Source organism: Hemiscyllium ocellatum, chromosome 43 (assembly GCF_020745735.1).
Source record: "Hemiscyllium ocellatum isolate sHemOce1 chromosome 43, sHemOce1.pat.X.cur, whole genome shotgun sequence".
In the NCBI taxonomy this organism is placed as follows: Eukaryota; Metazoa; Chordata; class Chondrichthyes; order Orectolobiformes; family Hemiscylliidae; genus Hemiscyllium; species Hemiscyllium ocellatum.
In genome coordinates this window covers 13698956-13721927 of record NC_083443.1, presented here as the reverse complement: position 1 = coordinate 13721927, position 22972 = coordinate 13698956, and the positions used below count along the sequence as shown (strand labels likewise).

Here is a 22972-nt window from a genome sequence, read left to right as displayed (position 1 = left end):
TAACCAGGAAGCTAGGGGTGATGATGCAGTGACAATGTCAGAGACATCATAATCTAGTGACCGGGTTCTGAGAATATGGGTTCAAATCTCATCACATCACTGGATTTTGATTTTAAAATCGATTGATATATCTGGGAAGCTAGTCTCAATCATGATGACTGTGAATTTATCATTGATTATTGTAAAAATGCATTTGGTTCACTAACGTCCTTTAGGGAAGAAAGTCCGGCATCCTTACCTGGCCTGGCCTGGCCTGGCCTACATGTGATTTCTGACCCACAAAATATACTTGACATTTATTTGCCTCTCAAATGGTCTTACAAACCATTAGAGATGCTAGACTTGCCAGTCCACATCCCATGATTGACAAAAGAAACACAGAAAATGGGAGCAGGAGTAGACCATTCAGCCATTCGAGCCTTCTCCATAATTCAATATGATCAAGGCTGATCAGCCAACTCAGTACCCTGTTCCCACTTTCTCTGCATACCTGTTGATCCCTTTAGCCCAAAGAACTATATCTTACTCCCTCCAAAAACACTCAATGTTTTGGCCTCAACCACTTTCTGTGGCAGAGAATTCCACAGACTCATCACTCTCTGAGTGAAGCAAGTTCTTCTCATCTCATTCCTAAAATGAATTAGCCTGTATTCTTAAACAGTGACCCATGGTTCTGAACTCTGTGTTTACTAGAAGGTTTGTCACTTATTTAAATACTGAGCTATGGATAATGAACATACCACGTGCAACCTTCATTTTGTGATTAACTAACAAAGGCAATTCAGTAGGGTCTGTCTCCAAAGAAGGTTATTTAGCTGTATTAAGGAGTGCAATTTATCTAGTTTGAAAAGGTTGCGGTGTACACTTCAGGGGTTGCCAAAGCAGACTGGTATATGGACCATTTTGATTGTCAGGAATATTTGGCTCACAAACTAGCTAACCACACTGGCCAAATCAAGGGGAGATACACAGCTCCTCGATCAATCTCCAAGCTGTGTGGAGGGCAGGTATTAGTGCAGGTGTGCCAATTTCCCTCAGTGGCCCTAGACTAAGGAAAGAGGCAAAAAACAAAACATCCAATACAGATTCCTCCTCATATACAGCTATTCACTCTGAAATTTGAGAAAGAACAGCATCATACAAGTGTCACAGTTAAATTACATGAGAACATACACTGGGCAAAGGAGATATGTATGTGGTTATTTAAGGAAGGTAATTTAAGCTGAATTTCAAAGGATATATTCCAGCCAAATAAAGCCCTACATCTGGGATGTCCAATGTTTTCACATGGGGGCACAGGTCTGGCTCAGTTTCACTCACATAGCCAATCACAGTCTCCAAATCATAACCTGCCATTCATGTTCAGTTTCAAACTTACCAACATTCTGATGCCTTTTGTTACTAAGTCGCAAGGGGCAGTAAGCTCAGACACATTCATGCCAGCCAAGATTCTGTACATCCAGGGGTGCCTGCACATCCACCTGCTGAAGTTAAGTGAAAAGGCCAAAGGATACTGGAAAACAATACAACGGTTAATACAAGTCAGCAAAACACAAAAGAACAGCATTTGCAAATGCCAGAAAATATGTTTATTTGAGGAAGTAATGCTAAGTTGAAACAGAAATTTTGATATCACTGGCTAGCAGCTCCGGAAACACATTTTCGCTGACATTTGACCCTTTATTGTAAACATGGTCAGCTCTCAATGTAAACCCGCTTGACATTCTCGAGAACACTTAAACCAAAGGACAATTGAGGAAGTAAAGACAACAGGTTGCTAACACCAGACTGGCATCAGAAGTGGATTCAGTTCGCCCAACCATCCTGAGTGACGTTTGACCTACTGCACGTTTTGTGCAGATCGCAAGATGGGGGAAGTAATGGGAATTCCATAGGACACCCTTGTGATTTAAGTCCTGGTTTCAAAGATTGCTGACCATCCAGGACTGCCCAAGAGACTGCACAAATTAAAACTGATCCTTGGCAGTGCTAGATAGGAAAAGAATCATTGGTGCTTCTACAAAAATAGTTGTTTCTAAACTATTTTATTCCTTAGTTATGAATACATTGGAGATAGCAGTGTGGTAGGAAAGGGGAATGGCTGGGTAAACTAGAGCTGGGAGGTGTTTTATAACAGGTCCAATAGGTGTTGGCAGTCCATAAAAGAACAATGGTGAAGAGAATAAAAGTTCCCCAAAGCTTTATTGTCCAGCTTTTATCATTAACATGGAACAGGTGAGAAAATGACCAATGGCCTTAATCCACCTACGTTAGCATTACTCAATGAGCACTTAGTCTTCCCAACTTCCTTCACCTCACCACTGCTTCAATCAGGGAACTAATGTCAGTTAACAACTGTATGAAAACTGCACAAAATTTATTTAAGAGATGCTGCACAAATCACTAATCACACACACACACACACACACACACACACACACACGGACACACACATACGGACACACACATACGGACACACACATACGGACACACAAATACAAACACGCATGGGCATACACAGGGATATACATGTACGTAATCACGTATAGATCATAAACAATAACACACACACAGCTTCAAAATTACACACTTGTAATCAACACACAGTCATGAGGGTGATTGTGGACGCCGGTTGACTGAGTGTGACTGTGTGACATTGTATGAAAAGACATGTGCATGTATGTATGTGTGACATTTGTGTGTTCATGTGCATGTGTGCATGTATCTGGGTGTATGCAGCATCTCTAAATAAACTTGAGCAGCCTTCATCCAGCTCCCAAACAACAGTCATTCTCTGAAATTGAGGATTGCAGGAAGTTGGGAGAGTGAGCACTCAGCAAGTGACAATCAATGCATTAAATTTTCACATTCTCCTGCATTGAAGCCTCATAATATCTGGATTTGCAATTTCACATAGAGTCCTTACTATAAACCAGGGCACATTCTACTGTATGATGCACAAGCCACATGTAATCACCTGTTCATGCAGAAAGTAGTTAAAAGCGATCAGATAGAAATAACGCTCTGTGCTCTGCAGTATTCTTTGAAGAAAATATTCTTTGGTGCTGTTGCCCTAAATGAAGCAGGAAATAAAAATACAAAGTGAGAGGTCATAAACATTTTCCTTTGGAGAAAAAAAAACAGTGCAAGAGTTCAGACATGGGGAGGAAAAGTGAGGTAAGTCAAAGAATGCCAGTTAGGTGGGACCAACCTTGAACTTTAAAAGCCTGTAAACTAGTAGGATTAACTGATGCCAACTTTTCACAGAACCGAGATTTCAAAAAGAATGAGTGGGTTGGGAAGAAAGGGGAAGATGGAGTAGGTGACGGTGGGAATGAATGGGAGAGCGGGTGGGAGAGAGGGAGAACTGGTGGGAGAGAGAGAGAACAGGCGGAAGAAGAAGAGGGAGAGAGGATGAGTGAGCAAGAGAGAGGGAGAGCAAGTAAGAGAGCAAATGAGAGAGGGGAAAGCAAGTGTGAGAAATGTAGCAAGTGGGAAAGGAGAAGCGAGTCAGAGATAGATGGCATGTGAAAGAAGGATAGGGAGTGACAGAGAGGTAGGATTGGGAGACAGGCAGAGAGTGAGGGAGAAGTGGCAACAGAACGGTCAAGAAGGGACATGATGAGCAAGTCAGTGAGTAACAAAGCTGGAGTGGGGAATGACAAGTGAGAAGGTCAGCAAGCAGAGAACGATGTCAATAAGGGTCAAGGAGGCGTGTCAGGAAGGTGGCAAGTGAGACAGAGTCACTGATCATAGTGGGTTGACGAGTTTGAGGATCAGTGTGCGGCACAGGTGGCAAGGAAAAAAGTCAGAGAAGGACACCACAAGCAGGAGAATCATAAATTTAGCAAGGGTCAGGAATGAGGAAATGGCAAGTGATTATAAATTAGTATTGTTGACTTGGCAAACTGTGTACAATTACTAACATCTTTATTTTTTACAATCGTTTTTGTGCATCACATGCATACCTTTTTGAAGAAAGAAATTGAAATTAATCAATAAATTATTCTGTAACATTCTACTTACTACTAGGTTAAAATTTTCCATATTCCTAATTGACCCTCACTAGTGAATGTCACTGGTCTAAGTGATATATTATGTAAATAAAAGAGTGTGTTCTATATATGAAAGAAATGAGTTCAACACATATCCGTCACATACTGAAAATATTACATTTTGCTACAGACATAAAGCTGGTCACTGAGTATCAGCCTGGAATGTCTCAGAACTTTCCAACATACAACTTTTCACCCAAGAAAACTTCTATACTGATGAAATGGAAGCTATATTAATTTTAAAATTTTACATTATGGAGTGAAAATTATAGTAAGTTCTACTACATCATATTATATTCTTATCTTTAAGGGAGATGGTAGTACAGTGGTGATATCACTGGACAAGTAATCCAGTGGCCCAGTCTAATGCACTAGGGACACAGGTTCAAATTTAAATTTCAACAATAAAATCTGGAATTGAAAGCTAGTCTCAGTAATACTGAACATTTTTGTTTAAGAGCACATTTGGTTCATTAATACCCTTGAGGGAAGAAAATTTGCTGTTCTTACCTGGCTTGGGCACAAGGTCTGAGGCCACATGAAAAACAAATGAACTAATGTTGCAAGCTGCCATCCTTAGCCAAGAATTTATAAAAACATTGTGGCTAGAGTGTGGTGACTATGTGGAATGCTCTGCCCCAGAGGGCAGTGGAGGCCCAGTCTCTGGATTCATTTAAGAAAGAGTTGGATAGAGCTCTCAAGGATAGTGGAATCAAGGGTTATTGAGATAAGGCAGGAACAGGATACTGATTAAGGATGATCAGCCATGATTATATTGAATGGTGGTGCAGGCTCGAAGGGCAGAATGGCCTACTCCTGCACCTATTGTCTATTGTCTAGACATGTAGCTGGGAGTAACAGATTGGAGGCCCTCTCACTAGAAGACTATGGATCTCTGTTCTACCCTTCAGCAGGGGTAGGTTTCCTGACTTTCCTATCATCTCAGTGAACTGATCCTCAAAAGGGGATAAGGAGCCTTATGGCAGACATCTGACTTCCCCCACCTCTCTCTGCACACAGTCACACTGGCCATGCACATTCTTCAAAAGAAGAATGTAGTTTGAGAATGTAGTGAAAGTTTCTGATTATAACGTCATTCAGTATAGTCAAAGAGCTCCAGTTGAAAAATAATAAAGCATCATATGATGCAAAATACCTGTGAAGGGTTTACCCCAAGCCATTTTTATGGTTGTGTCCTTAACCTATGCCAGCCTTCATGAAAAATGATCACGGGTGCATTCTTCTAGTTATGAGCTGCTGGGAGTTTTAGTTTCTGTTTACATTTTAAACATGAATCCTAGCAGATGTGCGAGTGGGATCATAGAATCCCAAAAGTGTGGAAACAGGCCATTTGGCCCAACATGTTCACACCAACCCTCCAAAGAGTAACCCACCCAGGCCTATTCCCCCACATTTACCCCTGACGAATGCACCTAACCTACATCCCTGAATACTATGGGCAATTTTGCATGGCCAATTCACCTAACCTGCACATCTTCAGATTGTAGGAAGAAACCGGAACACGCGGAGGAAACCCATGAAGACAAAGGGAGAACATGCAAACTTCACACAGATAGTCACCCAAGGCTGGAATAGAATATGGGTCCCTGGCGCTGTGAGGTCGCATTGCTAACCACTGCGCTACTGTGTCACACAAGTGCTGGCCATACTAATAGCTGCAATGAAACAATATTGATTATCCATGAGGCATCTGATGGAGATGACTGACAACCCAGTCTTGTGTGTGGCAGACCCCTGCAATGGCAACCTTCCAATATTAACTCACACTGCTTGGAGCATGAAGCTTTGAGTAGACAATTTATAACTCCTGGTAGAGTGCAGACAGAGTGCAAATCATTCATCCTTTTATGGCACTGGAGCCAGATTTTCTTAATACAATCCCCCCACCAGGTGGGGCACTGACCTCATCTCTAGGGATAAACACTTTCCTCCCCTACTGGATTAGCTTTTAACAGAACATCTGGAGAGGCTTCACTGAATTATGACCCTGTTTGTTGCCTGGTCCCTGATATTTCCAGGTAGAGGTAGCGAGGTACAGAAGTTGAGTAATACTCCACATTGCAGTGATTGAAGTGCTGTTTGGGAGCCTTTTCATTGTGTAAATATGTGTACTAGAGAGTGGAGTTTAAAATTTAATGTTTTACCCATGTATGAATATGCAATGAGTTAAGAAGCGTGTTAGAGCACAGTGAGGTTATGCAATTTGACAGAAGAATACAGGAGCCGTGTATTCTTTAAATGGAGAGACTGGGGTACTCTGGTGCATGGACCACAAATCTAGCACCCCAGTTCAGTGAGTTATATGGAAAGTAAATAGAATATCACCATTTATTTCAAAATGAATGAAGTATAAAAGTAGGGAAGTTTGGCTAACACTATATAATGCACCAGTTAGGCCACAACTAAAAGACAGTGAATTGTTTTGGTCCTCTTATAAGGAAAGATATACTGGCATTGGGGTTAGTCCATCAAAAGTTCACCAGGGTTGATTCGAGGCAGGGAGGAATTTTCTTAAGAGACGTTAGTGGGTTTGGTCTATACTTGTTGGACTTTGGAAGAATGAAGGGTGATCTTGTTGAAACATTTAAGATTCTTGGGGCACTTCACAGGGTAGCTGTTGAGAGTTTAGGATCAGAGGGTGTAATCTCAGGATAAGGTGTTGCACATTTAAGACTGAGATGAGGAAGATTTCCTTCTGTCAGTAATTAATCCTTACCACTGTGGGTTATCGAGGCTAGGTGATTCAGTATATTAAAAGCCGAGTTATACAGTTAATCAGTAAACAAATCAAGGGTTATAGAGAAAAGGCAGGAAAGCAGAGTTGAGGATTATCAGATTAGCCATGATCCCATTGAATGGCACAGCTGACTCCATCAGCCAACTGGTGTACTTATGCTCTCACATCTTATAGTCTCCTTGGTACCTTGCAATTTCCATAGCTACCCATTTACCTCAACTTGGCAATTCTCCCCAATGCCCTCCAGCTTCTGTTTGTATTCATAGATGTCTTCTTTAATGTTATGCATTTCAGAGCAGAGAGCGATAGCTGTGTCCACCTAATTGAAGAAAAATACAAATATGAAACATTGATTAGATCCTCGTTCACTGCACTGTGTTTTCCTGTTGATTACAACCTGGTAATACCAAAGACAGCAAGCCCTTATCTGAGGACAAACTGTGAATGTGAACAGCATGCTTTGGTCTCCTTGTTTAAGGAAAGATATTGTGATGATGCTGCTTCTTTAACAAGGGTAGGTTGTCCTTGGCTTTTTTTCCAGGAGGTTGTAAAGACACAGACCCTGAAATATCTGGGATTGAACTACTTGAGATGGCTTTCAAGTTTAAAAAAAACTTGTACAATGAAAGGGGAATGGCCAGTTCTCCCAGCTTTTCTTTGGTTTGGTTTTAGAGGTCTGGCTGTTCACTGAAAAGCAGTCAGTTCAGTTTAAAGCAGCTGGTCCAAGAAGCAGCTACATCGAAGAAAGAGTTCCATGCTGAGTTCTTCTGCCATTCTCTCTCTCTCTCTCTCTCTCTGTCTCTTCTGTAAGACCCTGTGTTTGACTTTACCTTATGTGCCAAAGGGTATTTATGGGGAATGTTGCAGGAATTTGGAACAGCATCATTAAGTTGGGATAATCTGTTGGGTTTTCGGATAGGCTAAGGTATTCAGCATTCTGTTCTCTTTTGTTTGTGTTTCATTTGGCAATCTTGGAAATAAATTCTATTTTCTTTAAAACTAAGTGATTTGACCAGTTGCATCTCTCCTGAAATATCCACTCACTCCTGCTTAAAATAACCAGCAAAGTTAGGGTCAGGGTGCTTTCTTAAAATGTTTTGAGGGGGTCTGGTCCATAACAATATTATAAGCAATTCAACATTAGAAGCAATTCAGAGAAGGTTCACTCAACTCAATCCTGGGATGATAGGATTATTTGAGCAGGAAAGGTTCAACAAGTGAATCTGTAGCAAATGAGTTTCAAAGAATGAGAGGTGACCTTATTGAAACGTACAAGATCCTAAAGGTACTTGACTGGGTGTGTGCTGAAAAGATAGTTCTCCATGTCGGGGGTGACTATAAGTAGGCAGTGCAGTTTAAAAATAAGGGGATCTCCTATTTAAGACAGAGAGGAGGAGAATGTCTTTTTCTCTTAGAAGGTCATTAGCCTATAGAACTCTTTTCACAGAGGGTGATGGAGGGAGAGTGCTTGAATATTTTTAAGGCAAAGATAGGTAGATTCTCGACTCACAGGAGAGTTGAAGGGTATCAGGGAAAGCAGAATTGTGGCTACAGTCAGAACAGCCGTGATCTTATTCAAACTGTAGAGCAGGCTTGAAGAGCCAAACTGTTTATTCCTGCTCATAATCTGTATGTTTGTTTAACCCAGGCTCATTATTTGACATCCATGTATAGCATGGGATTCCTGAAGTTGTCTTTATTGGCCTCAGTGTCCTATAATAAACTAACTTAACACAGATCAGAAATTAAATCTGGACTCCTTGAGAACTGTGTGGCTCAATGACTGTATGTTAATGCAATGAGTCATTAGGAACCAGTTATCCAGCTTAGATCTCTTTGTAGCACCATTCCAAATACTTTGTGTAGTATAAGCTTTTAGATTGGTCTGATATGTTAATGAGACAAGGTATATATCAGGACAGGAACTGATGTCATGTCATATCATCCTGCTGTCTCTCCCAGCTTCATTGCAAGATGAAGCCACAGAAAGATGTTTCTTCAATAAAGATGTTTCTTCAATAAATTGAATGTTTTCCTTGCCTTAGTAGGCTCTGTATGTATTCTTTAGCAGAACAATGAGACCAAGATTATTAGAATTTGTAAGACATTGTGACATTTATTGGAAATTTGCACGAGAGATACAGGGGATGACAGAATTCCATTGTGCGGAGCAATATAAGCCAGAATTATTCTCCTCAGAGCAGGGTGAGATTTAATAGAGGCATTCAAATGATTGGTTTTGACTAAATAAGGAGAGATGATTTCCACAGGTAACAAGGTCAGTAACCAGAGGAGGTAAAAACAATGACTGCAGATGCTGGAAACCAGATTCTGGATTAGTGGTGCTGGAAGAGCACAGCAGTTCAGGCAGCATCCAAGGTGAAGTGAAATCGACGTTTCGGGCAAAAGCCCTTCATCAGGAATAAAGGCAGAGAGCCTGAAGCGTGGAGAGATAAGCTAGAGGAGGGTTGGGGGTGGGGAGAAAGTAGCATAGAGTACAATAGGTGAGTGGGGGAGGGGATGAAGGTGATAGGTCAGGGAGGAGAGGGTGGAGTGGATAGGTGGAAAAGGAGATAGGCAGGTAGGACAAGTCCAGACAAGTCATGGGGACAGTGCTGAGCTGGAAGTTTGGAACTAGGGTGAGGTGAGGGAAGGGGAAATGGGGAAACTGTTGAAGTCCACACTGATGCCCTGGGGTTGATGTGTTCCAAGGCGGATGATGAGGCGTTCTTCCTCCAGGCGTCTGGTGGTGAGGGAGCGGCGGTGAAGGAGGCCCAGGACCTCCATGTCCACAGCAGAGTGGGAGGGAGAGTTGAAATGTTGGGCCATGGAGCGGTTTGGTTGATTGGTGCAGGTGTCCCAGAGATGTTCCCTGAAGCGCTCTTCTAGGTGGCGCCCAGTTTCCCCAATGTAGAGGAGACCGCATCAGGAGCAACAGGTACAATAAATGTGCAAGTAAAACTTTGATGGATGTGGAAGGCTCCTTTAGGGCCTTGGATAGAGGTGAGGGAGGAGGTGGGAGCAGGTTTTATAGTTCCTGTGGTGGCAGGGGAAGGTGCCAGGATGGGAGGGTGGGTTGTAGTGGGGCGTGGACCTGACCTGGTAGTCACGGAGGGAACGATCTTTGTGGAAGGCGGAAAGGGGTGGGAAGGGAAATATATCCCTGGTGGTGGGGTCTTTTTGGAGATGGTGGAAATGTCGGCAGATGATTTGGTTTATGCGAAGGTTAGTAGGGTGGATGGTGAGTACCAGGGGCGTTCTGTCCTTGTTACGGTTGGAGGGGTGGGGTCTGAGGGCGGAGGTGCGGGATGTGGACATGATGCTTTGGAGGGCATCTTTAACCACATGGGAAGGGAAATCGCAGTCTCTAAAGGAGGCGGCCATCTGGTTTGTTCTGTGGTGGAACTGGTCCTCCTGGGAGCAGATACGGTAGAGGCGGAGGAATTGGGAATACGGGATGGCATTTTTGCAAGAGGTAGGGTCGGAAGAGGTGTAATCCAGGTAGCTGTGGAAGTCGGTGGGTTTGTAAAAAAAAGGTCAGTGTCAAGTCGGTCATCATTAATGGAGATGGAGAGGTCCAGGAAAGGGAGGGAGGAGTCAGAGATGGTCCAGGTAAATTTAAGGTCAGGGTGGAATGTGTTGGTGAAGTTGATGAATTGCATTGGCGCCACCTCGTGTATATTGATGACTGCATTGACGCCACCTCGTGCTCCCGCGAGGAGGTTAAGCAATTCATCAACTTCACCAACGTATTCCACCCTGACCTTAAATTTACCTGGACCATCTCTGACTCCTCCCTCCCCTTCCTGGACCTCTCCATCTCCATTAATAACGACCGACTTGACACTGACATTTTTTACAAACCCATCGACTCCCAAAGCTACCTGGATTACACCTCTTCCCACCTTACCTCTTGCAAAAATGCCATCCCGTATTCCAAATTCCTCCACCTCACCAGTATCTGCTCCCAGGAGCACCAGTTCCACCACAGAACACACCAGATGGCCTCCTTCTTTAGAGACTGCAATTTCCCTCCCCACATGGTTAAAGATGCCCTCCAATGCATCTCGTGCACCTCCGCCCTCAGACCCCATCCTCCAACCGTAACAAGGACAGAACGCCCCTGGTGCTCACCTTCCACCCTACCAACCTTCGCATAAACCAAATCATCCGCCGACATTTCCGCCACCTCCAAAAAGACCCCACCACCAGGGATATATTTCCCTTCCCACCCCTTTCCGCCTTCCGCAAAGACCGTTCCCTCCGGGACTACCTGGTCAGGTCAAAACCCCCCCTTCAACCCACCCTCCCATCCTGGCACCTACCCCTGCCACCGCAGGAACACTAAAACCTGCGTTCACACCTCCTTCCTCACCTCTATCCAAGACCCTAAAGGAGCCTTCCACATCCATCAAAGTTTTACCTGCACATCCACTAATATCATTTATTGTATCCGATGCGGTCTCCTCTACATTGGGGAGACTGGGCGCCTCCTAGAAGAGCGCTTTAGGAAACATCTCCAGGACACCCGCACCAATCAACCACACTGTCCCGTGGCCCAACATTTTAACTCCCCCTCCCACTCTGCCAAGGATATGGAGGTCCTGGGCCTCCTTCACCGCCGCTCCCTCACCACCAGACGCCTGGAGGAAGAACATCTCATCTACCGCCTTGGAACACATCAACCCCAGGGCATCAGTGTGGACTTCAACAGTTTCCTCATTTCCCCTTCCCCCACCTCACCCTAGTTCCAAACTTCCAGCTCAGCATTGTCCCCATGACTTGTCTGGACTTATCCTACCTGCTTATCTCCTTTTCCACCTATCCACTTCACCCTCTCCTCCCTGACCTATCACCTTCATCCCCTCCCCCACTCACCTATTGTACTCTATGCTACTTTCTCCCCACTCCCACCCTCATCTAACTTATCTCTCCACGCTTCAGGCTCTCTGCTTTTTTTCCTGATGAAGGGCTTTTGCTCGAAACATCGATTCTGCTGCTCTTTGGATGCTGCCTGAACTGCTGTGCTCTTCCAGCACCACTAATCCAGTAACCAGAGGATACAGACTTAAGGATTTGGTGTGGGAGATGAGATCAGTAACTTACGCAGTGAGTTGCTACAGTCTAGAATGTGCTGCCTGCAAGGGTGGTGAAAGCAGATTCTAAAGCAATTTACAAAAGGGAGATGGCTGTATATTTTGAAAAGGAAAGAATGATAGGGCCATTGGAACACAGCTAAGGAGGGAGACAAATTAGATTGACCAAATTGTTGATCAAAAGGATTGCATGGTCTACTGCTATGCTCATGAGTTTATGATTTAACAAGCTAGAATTTAACTCATGATGGAAAGCCTGCTCTCTATCAGCTCCTTTGTGCATTGATTTGCAGCTCCACAATTCAGAAATAGCTAAATCAGTCACTAAATATAATAGAAATCTTTGAAATCTTTTTTCCTGAAGCTCCAAATGAATGGTAGAAGATTATAGAAAAAAAGGAAATAAAACAATCTCACACTTCAGCTGAATAATAAATGACTTCAACTTCACTTTACCACTTGAAAAATAATCATTCAGTTCCTTTCTTGTGAATATTCTACCTCTTGTTTCACTCCTCATTCATTGTCGCTTCACAATTACAAAACCTAAAAATCAACTCCAAGAAGATCAACATGCTTCATCTGATCCAAAATCTCATCTCAACTCAAACACTTCCAAACAAGGTTAGGGAAAGTATTGCCTTGTCAACTTTTGGGTTGAAGTCCAGTGTCACTTAGAACTTTAAACAGCGTACCTCAACCGGTGTCTTCTTCAAAGACCTTCACAAGACTGCATTGGACAGTTATGTAAAACCACAGCATTCTATGCTAGAGAGAAATCAATCTGACATTGTTGTGCTCTTATCACACACATTTATATTACACTTTCAACTCTCATTGAAAGAAACGTAGTGATGTGATTCAAGAAAATTCAGGCTCTGTCACTCTAGTAAATGCCTCAGTGGAAGATGACACATAGACCATGGGAAATAATAAGTAACATTGACTTTCATCCACTGCAGGACACTTAAAACTGAGATGAGCAGAAACTTCTTCACTCAAGGAAAGAGGGTTTTTTTGGAAAGTGCTACCGAGAGAGCTGTGAATTTATTTCATTTATTTGATCATAGAATGTGCTCCGTATTGATTAGATCAACAGTTATTGATCATTCCAAATTTCCCTTAAAAACGTGGTGGTGAGCCACCTTCTTCAGCCATTGCAGTGTGTCTGGACGATACCCATGATGGTTTGAGAGAGGAAGTTTCAGAATTTGGACCAGCGACAACATATTTCCACTGTAGATTGGTGAGTGGCTTGGAGGGGAACTTGCAGATGGTGATGGTGGTCCCACAAACCTGCAGCACTTAGCCTTCTAAATAGTAGTAGCCAAGTGTTTGAAGGGTGATGTTGAAGAGGCCTTGGTGAATCTCTGCAGTGCATTCTGTAGGTGGTACACACTGCTGGATGAATGTTGTAGGTAGTATCAGGAGGACCAGTTCCAACACCGTACAACCCAGATGGCTTCCTTCTTCAAAGACCGCAATTTCCCCCCAGACGTGATCGACGATGCTCTCCACCACATCTCCTCTACTTCCAGCTCCTCCAATCGCCACCAGGACAGAACCCCACTGGTCCTCACCTACCACCCCACCAACCTCCATATACATCATATCATCCATCGTCATTTCCGCCACCTCCAAACGGACCCCACCACCAGGGATATATTTCCCTCCCCTCCCCTATCAACGTTCCGAAAAGACCACTCCCTCTGTGACTCCCTCGTCAGATTCACACCCCCCACCAACCCAACCTCCACTCCCGGCACCTTCCCCTGCAACCGCAAAAAATGCAAAACTTGCGCCCACACCTCCCCCCTTACTTCCCTCCAAGGCCCCAAGGGATTCTTCCATATCCACCACAAATTCACCTGCACCTCCACACACATCATTAACTGCATTCACTGCACCCAATGTGGCCTCCTCTATATTGGGGAGACAGGCCGCCTACTTGCGGAACGTTTCAGAGAACACCTCTGGGACACCCGGACCAACCAACCCAACCACCCCGTGGCTCAACACTTCAACTCCCCCTCCCACTCCACCAAGGACATGCAGGTCCTTGGACCCCTCCAGCGCCAGACCATAGCAACACGACGACTGGAGGAAGAGCACCTCATCTTCCGCCTAGGAACCCTCCAACCACAAGGGATGAACTCAGATTTCTCCAATTTCCTCATTTCCCCTCCCCCCACCTTGTCTCAGTCCCAACCCTCGAACTCAGCACCACTTTCCTAACCTGCAATCTTCTTCCTGACCTGTCCGCCCCCACCCCCACTCCAGCCTATCACCCTCACCTTTACCTCCTTCCACCTATCGCATTTCCAACACCCCTCCCCCAAGTTCCTCCTCCCTACCTTTTATCTTAGCCTGCTTGGCACACCTTCCTCATTCCTGATGAAGGGCTCATGCCCGAAACGTCGACTCTCCTGCTCCTTGGATGCTGCCTGACCTGCTGCGCTTTTCCAGCAACACATTTTCAGCTCTGATCTCCAGCATCTGCAGTCCTCACTTTCTCCTGTAGTGAATGTGGTGCCAACCAAGCTTGGGTGCGGCCAAGCTTCTTAAGTTGAATATAATCAAGCCAGAAGTCAATAGATTTTTCAATACTAAAGGATATGGGGATTAGTGCTTCTCAACAATTTTAAAAAAGCAGACCTGAAGCCAAAGGAGGAAAGTTGAATATGGGCAATCAAAAAGAAGCGGACTTTATGCAACATAGAGAGAATTGAAGGAGAATATTCCGAAGTCTAGGATCTAATTGGTTGGTGGCAAAGTGTGGGAAAGGGAGAGGCAAAAAATATGACACTGAATTCAACAGAATAAGTAAGGTTCAAACAACAGAATGTTGTATACCTGCAGGAATTCAGAAGATCAAGATGGAACAAGGCCAAGAAGGAAATTAAATACATGGACAAGAATTTTTGATTTGGTCATTCAGCAACATGAACCAGATCTTGTTCTCAAATTAGTAGCCAACAAGTTATCAAACCATAAATTCGCAGTAAGTCCTGTCTGTGCCCTCAAATAGTAAAACCAACACTGACCTCTTCCACAATTTGTTGACCCATCGGAAGGCTTTTGACAAAGTTCTGGATCATCTGCAAATGCTCCCTCTTTTTAGCACTAGTATTCTGGTTATCTCTGCAAAGGGCAAGAAGGATAAAGTTAGAATAAATTCATCAAGCTCATCGCAATGCAATCAAATGTCAGGGAATGCTCCTGTTTTGCTCAAAGCCACCTTACTTTCAGGCATCAAGATATGAGCCAGAAAACAAAGCATAAAATAAGACTCGCAACCAGAGACATCACCCGTATTGCATTTTGGTTCATTTCACATTTTTGGTTCCAAATTCTATTCAACTGCAAAATGTCTACTTACCCCCATTTTTCAGGAAAGCCTTTTCTATGACACATCACAAGGGTTCCTAGTATCATTCCTAAATTTGTCCTACCAACTCCAACCTGACAGCTGAAGACTAATGCAGGCGGAGGCCTTTCAGAGTTCTGAAGAAGCAAGAGATTTGGAGTCTCCTAAAAATATAAAACATCCATACAACATGGTGATTAAGAAAGGTATTTTAAGGAACAAATGCTTTCCTCTGTGATCTAAGTGTAACAATCATAGAGATGTACAGCATGGAAACAGACCCTTCTGCCCAATTCATCACTGCTGACCAGATATACTAAACAAGTCCAGTCCCATTTATCAACATTTAGCCCATATCCCTTTAAGTCCTACCTACTCATATACCTACCCAGATGTTGCAATTTTACCAGCCTCCACCATTTCCTCTGACAGCTCATTTCATACACACACCATCCTCTGCGTGACAATGTTGCCACTTGGGTCCTTTTAAAGTTTTCCCCTCTCATCTTAAACCTTTTTCCTCTAGTTTTGGACTCCCCCACCCTGGGAAAAAATCCTTGCCTATTTACGTTATCCATACTCCTCTTGATTTTATATATCTCTAAAGGGTCACCCCTCAGCCTCCAACACTCTGGGGAAATAGTCTCAGCTTATTCACCCTCTCCCTACAGATCAAACTCTCCAACCCTGGCAATCCTTGTAAATCTTTTCTGAACCCTTTCAAGTTGAACAACATCCTTTCCATAGCAGAGAAACCAGAATTACACACAGTATTCCAAAAGTGGCCTAACCAACATCCTGTACAAAAAAAGTGTGGTGCTGGAAAAGCACAGCCAATCAGACAGCATCCAAGGAGTAGGAAAGTTGACATTTCAAGCATTCCTGAAGAAGAGCTTATGCTTGAAACATCAACTCTCTTGCTCCTCGGATGTTGCCTGACTGGCTGTGCTTTTCCAACCCCATACTTTTTGACTCTGATCTCCAGCATCTGCAGCCCTCACTTTCTCCCAATGTCCTGTACAGCTGCAAAATGACCTCCCATCTCCTATACTCAATGCTCTGACCAATAAAGGCAGCTATGCCAAATGCATTCTTCACTATCCTATCTACCTGCAACTCTAGTTTCAAGAAACTATAAACCTGCAGTCCAAGGTCTCTTTGTTCAGCAACACTCCCCAGGACTTTACCTTTAAGTGTATAATCCTGTCCTAATTTACCTTTCCAAAATGCAGAACCTCACATTTATCTAAATTAAACTCCATTTGCCACTCTTTAGCCCATTAGCTCATCTGATCAAGATCCCATTGTACTCTAAGATAACCTTCTTCATTGTCCACTACACCTCCAATTTTGGTGTCATCTGCAAACTTACTAACTATACTTCCTACGTTCATAGCTAAGTCATTTATATAAATAATGAAAAGCAGCACCAATCCTTGTGGCACACCACTGGTCACAGGCCCCCAATCTGAAAAGCAAGCCTCCACCTCTATCCTCTGTCTTCTACATTTTGTACCCAAATGGCTAATTCTTCCTGTGTTCTGTGTTATCTAACCCTGCTAACTAGTCTACCATGAGGAACCTTGTTGAATGCCCTACTGAAGTCCAAATAGATCACATGCACTGCTTTGCCCTCATCAATCCTCTGTTACTTCTTCAAAAAACTCAATTTAGTTAGTGAGACATGATTTGCTATGCACAAAGCCAAGTTGACACTCCCTAATCAGTCCTTACCTTTCCAAATATATGTAAATCCTGCCCCTCAGGATTCCCTCCAACAACTTGCCCACTACCAATGACAGGCTCACCGGTCTATAGTTCCCTGACTTTTCCTTACAGCCTTTTTTAAATAGTATCACCACGTGAGCCAAATGCCCTGTCTCTAGTGAATGATTCGACTGCAACCATTCCTCTTGGTGGTGTAATGATGTGGGCATCTACCCTCTTCAAGTTACAGCACCAGGATCTAAACCTTCTATGGTTATTAGAAGTGCTGTATCGTACAATTCTGTCTTTTCCTTAATGAGGTGCTGGTGACAGCATTAAAAGATAAATTTGATGTCACAAAACAAGCAAGGGGTTATCAAGGAGTTTCAGATCAAGCCAACGCTTTACAAAGGCAAAAAATAGGATTGATGCAAGGCATATTTTGATCTGTGGTGGTGTTGGTATTACAGTTCACTCAGAGACCGGGTTGCTGTGTGCATACATGGTGCAATCTGAAGCTACCGACATAATGGTAGAGACATTCTGATCATGGCTGACCAGGAATCTCTCCTGCTCTTATTTTCTACCATTTGTGTATGTTACAAAATGTCTGACCACATTACGAATGCGTATTGTAAAGACAGGCAGGATTCAAACCCTGAGTTTCTGGCTCAGGAAGCAGAAACTGGCACCACAAGATCTTGTTTTAATTTGTGTACCCAGATTTTGTGCACAAGAACACAAAGTGCATTATAATTCACCAGGCTGAACTGATGTGGACTGCAACAGGGTGGTACAAGTACTGACCATGCTTAGGCAAGAACCGTCCGCTCTCAATATTTAACTACATTAATGACTTGTGAAACTCGATCAGAGTAACTAGGAATGTACAATAAATGCGAGTGATGTCCACATCCCAAAATTATTAATATTTCCCAGTTTTCTGGCTTGGAATAAAGGTTTAACAAACACCTTGACAGGATACATTGGAGCCAGATTTGATTTTCAAAACATGTATGACAGATTATTGCAACTCCTTTTAGATATAAATGCTCATAACTAAATCCAGCAATACCTCAATGATTGTATGAACAGCAGCAAAAGCAAAAGCTGGAAGTGTTGCCGAACAAAGTGACCTCAGATTGCAGGTGCATAGTTTGTTTGAAAGTGGAGTCACAGAGGGATAAAGAAGGCATTTTGCACGCTTGCCTTCATTGGTCAGAATACTGAGTATAGGAGTTGGGATGTCACGTCGTGGCCGTATAGGACATTGTTGGGGCCACTTTTAGAATACTGCGTACAATTCTGGTTGCCCTTCTATTGGAAAGTTGTTGTTAAAACTGAGTCAGTGCGGAAAAGATTTACAAGGATGTTGCTGGGACTGGAGGGTTTGAGTCATAGGGAGAAGTTGAATAGGTGGGATTTTTTTCCCTGTGGTGTCAAAATCTGAGGGGTGATGTGAAAGAGGTTTAGAAAGTCATGAGGGGCACTGTTAGGGTGAATAGACAAAGTCTTTTTTCTAGAGTGGGGGAGTTCAGAACAAGAGGTTTAAGTGAGAGGGGAAAGATTTTAAAGAAGGACCTGAGGGGTATCTTTTTCACAGAGAGTGGTGCATGTATGGAACAAGCTGCCAGAGGACGTGATGGAGGCAGGTACAATTTCAACATTTCAATGGCATCTGGATGGGTATATGAATGGGAAGTGTTTAGACGAATATGAGCCAAATATTGGCAAATGGGGCAGAGTTGGACTGAAAGGTCTGTTCCGTGCTGTATAACTCTACTCTTCCTATTAAGCAGCATACAATTTACTCTTCATATCACCATCATTTGATTCCATTACTGTAATGTTTAACTCAATGATTTTTGCATAAATAAACATTATAACTTTAGTTCCACATTGGTCTAAAGAGACTGAAGAAGCTAGGGCTTTTTTTTTGGTTACTGTAATCTGTAGAATACATACTCACATACGCAAAGCTGCAGAAGCTCTGGCACTTCTGCAGGAGAGATAGTTTGTCTGCACTGCACAACCTGCCCAAAAATGGCAAGACGAGAATGGTGTATGAATGACGGAAGAACGTCAGCCAAACTGTTTTAAGAAGGATGAAACAAAACAGACAGACTTGGAACACTGCAGAGTCAAGACCACTGTTTAACTTAATGCTTTCAACTAATGCATCACCTTCAGCTTTAAATGTGCAAAGAACAATCTGTAATTTATCTTCAAAGGACGGGTGCAATATTAATACAGAAAGAAAGGAAACTTTCAAAAGCCCTTTTTTTTTAGCTTAACTCCCTCCTCCTGAGTTCAGATTGGATGCCAACTTACATACCCCTCTCCAAACCAAACTCATATGAAACACACACCCATCCATTCCTGTTGGCCAGGTCAAGTTAAAATAGGGATTTCTATCTGAACGTACGTCACAAGGTATCCGCCACTGCAGGTGCTGTTCCCTGAATACTGTGAGGCACAACTTCAGCTAATGCCAACCTCTATTGGAAAACCTCATGGGTATTGCCAGGACACAACCATATAGACACGGAGTAACTACGGAGCCACACACAATATTGTCTAGTGTGGTCTCTCATTGTCGATCAGCACAGTTCTCTAGTTACCATGGAATGAGCCACATTTAATCATGGACGCCAGGTTCAATTGCAGGTGTTGACTGGATGAAATAACCTCCGTCCAGGGCTGCAAGTGTGTCAAAAGTTGCAAAATTAGCAAAAGGCAGAGCTGCTCAGTCAATATCCAGGATCTCTATAAAACACAGAAGTCTATGCTCTGAAAGGGCTTTGCCTACCCATTTCTCCCATTAATAGAACCTGCCATTTCTCGTTCAAGTGAGAATTTAGCGTTCCCTTAAATGCATCTCTGCTAATCATCTCAATATATTCCTTGTAGTATTGAGCTCCTCAGTGTTCTCTGGGTAAAGAGGTTTCTCCTGAATTAACCAATTATTTTATGTTTGAGGCCCTGAGAAATATCTTCCCCACACCTGCCCTCAAACTTTTGAGACTGTTACAAACCTCAACTAGTTCACCTCTCAGCCTGCTCTTTTCCAGGGGAAATAGCTCTGATCTGCGAAATCGTTCCTAGTAAATTGATACCAGTACTGAAAGGTTACACCTGCTAATATCATTTTTGCACCATCTGCAGTGTTTTTACATCTATTTTATTATAGTTGTTTGATAGCACAATCCAATGGTATTGCTGAGTATAAAGATTTCTACAAGAATACCAAATCTCAAAAGGAACAACAATTTATACTTCTTGAGAAGAGAGTGTTGACTGGTTGGCAAGGAGCCCATTTGCCAACCAATAGCTTGAATTCCAAGAAAAATAAAGACAAAAAAAACCTCAATTCAATCGTCTGTGTGCATAACCAAGCAATGAAAGCACCAAACATATTTTTAAAAGTGCAGCTCATTTTCTTTTGTTAAACATCACCATATACATTCTCTCTATCTGTCGCTCTTCTAGGCTCTGTGATTGCACTGAAGAAACTAATCCAAAAGAGATTAGGGCAGCACGAAGATAAGTGTAATTGGCGTGGGAAGATCAAATTACTTAATAACACAGCATAAACTAACAAGTGGATTTCTGGTTACAAGATGCAGAGACAGCTAATATCCTTGGGGGGTGGATATATAAAAATATTTCACTGAGAACAAAGAGGAAAAAGGGTATATTTCCCCTAGATGGCATGTGATATCCTTGTATTGCGTGCCAGGCATTATCAAACCCTTAGTTCAACACAGACTGGACTGTGCTTCTCACATAAAAAATTCCCTATTTACAGAAAATGTTCTCAAGGGACGTGGTGTGTCACTGGCATTTTCTTGGCCATCCCTTAATAAGACAATACTGGCCTCTCCCCTTGTAGTCTGTGGTAAATGTACTATTAGGTAAGGAGCAAGCACCTTGCACAACAGAGTGGGTTTCTCAGCTATCACAAGGCAATGAAAAGTCAACTATCTGGAGTGTGGAACTGGAGTCACACAAAGGACAGCAGGTTTTCTTCCTATTCAGCAGCTCTGTCACAATTTATTATTATTTCTGTGCTATAGTTTTAAATATAACTCAAAACTGAAGCACAGAATTTATAACAGAGGAGAAACCGTTTAACTTGACATTTCTACAATAGCTCTTCAAAAGGCAAAGGCCTTGTGGTATTATCACAAGACTATTAATTCAGAAAGCCAGCTAACATTTGAGGGATCTGGGTTCAGATCCCACTGTGGCTGATGATGAAACTGGGAGTCTAACTTTAAAAATATGGAATTAACTTACACTAGGGGCCTGAGTGTGGTACAGTAGTAGTGTCACTACCCCTGAACCAAGAGGCCCAGGTTCAAGTTGCACTTGCTGCAGAGATGTGCAATAGCATCACTGAACAGGTTGATTCAGAAAACAGGCTTAAAAAAAATAAAGTTCCCTGCCCTGGAAGTAGTCATTTAAGCGGTTTCTTGTGGTGCAGTGGTAGTGTCCCTACTTCTGAAACAGGCCATCTGGGTTCAACTCCCACCTGCTCCCAAGGTGTGTGATTATATAACTGAACTATTTGATTTTTTAAAAAAAACTCTTTAGATTAGATTAGATTAGATTAGATTTACAGTGTGGAAACAGGCCCTTCGGCCCAACAAGTCCACACCGACCTTTTAGCCTCGACTAAGTTCAAAGCGTAGGTAATGACTATCCTATAAGAAAAGACCTCCAAGAGTCATTCCCTCACATCCTCCCCATAATCTGCATATTCCTCTTTCTTGGAAAAGAATCAACTCTCTCTGCAAGGACTGGATTGAATCTGTTGCTGCCACATTCTTAGGCAGTGAATGCCAGATTCTGACCACTCACTGTATGAAAGGGCTTATCGAAATAGTTCTTAAGTGTCTTCAGGTTCCTGCTTCTATTGCCAAAAAAGGATGAAATTGCTGAAGCAAAGTAGGTGTATTGGAAGGATAACTCATGATCATTATATGGCTTAACCTCGAAGAAAGCAGTTGGGGTCTAACCAATTTTAATGCGTGCCTTTCATTATAATATGATTGGCCATAAACATCTCACTGATCTACTGATGAAAAATCAAACTGGGGTTGGCCTAACCATTGTGAATAGCCTGCAACAGATCCCTAAAGTGTTGGGATATTTAGGATTAAGAACATAAAGCAGCCAAGGCACTTAAGTGCAACCACACCCAAACATGAAGATCAAGACGACATGCATTTGTATAGCACCTTTCCTGGTCTGAGGATATATCAAGTACTTTTGAAGCATAGTTTGTCGCAATGTAACTTGCATGCAGCAAGTTTCCACAAACAGCAATGTCCATCTTGGGGGGTTGCTGGTCTGTTGCTTATGTCACTGAGCAATAATCCAGAGCCCCAAGCTATTGATCTGAGCACACAAATTAAATCCTATCATGGCAACTAGTGGAAATGAAATGTAATAATTCAAAAAAGAGACTTAAGAATTTAAAGTTCACCGTAGTAATGGTGACCATTATAATATCACTACATTTTTGCTAAATTGTATATCTGGTTCACTTATGTCCTTTGAGGAAGGAAATCTGCCATTTTTACCTGGTCTGATCTACATGTGACTTCACACTCACAGCAATGTAAAATTCTGATCTGACCTTTGAAATGACTGAGCAAGCCACTCGTTTCAAGGGAAATTACAGATTGGCAACAAATGCTGGCCTTTCCAATAATGCCTACATTCCATTCATGAATAATAAAACACACAACAAAGAAGTAGATAATCTGGTCAGTTTGAGACATTGTCAAAAGGATAAATATTGGCCAGGTCACTAAGGAAAATTATCCTAAGACAGCAAAAGAGGTCTTGGTTTCAGATTTCCACCAGAAGATGAAACTTCAGACATTTAAGCTCACTGGAGGGTCGATCTGAAATGTGGGCTCAAGTGTCTGAGATTGGTCTTGATTTTATAACTTCTGAACCCAAGGTCTAAGTGCAACCC

General features: G+C 42.8%; 1 protein-coding gene across 4 annotated transcripts in view; it reads right to left on the bottom strand.

Moving 5' to 3' along the window:
• The window catches only part of pald1a (phosphatase domain containing paladin 1a), a 256800-nt gene that overhangs the window by 147771 nt on the left and 86057 nt on the right, over positions 1-22972 (bottom strand). For all 4 annotated transcript variants that reach the window (XM_060854041.1, XM_060854042.1, XM_060854043.1 and 1 more), the window contains 5 exons: positions 15289-15440; positions 14954-15050; positions 7028-7132; positions 2978-3073; positions 1379-1513 (listed from right to left, as the gene is read on the bottom strand). In XM_060854041.1, the coding sequence (XP_060710024.1) occupies positions 1379-1513; positions 2978-3073; positions 7028-7132; positions 14954-15050; positions 15289-15440 (585 nt within the window). The remainder of the gene's footprint in view (positions 1-1378; positions 1514-2977; positions 3074-7027; positions 7133-14953; positions 15051-15288; positions 15441-22972) is intronic.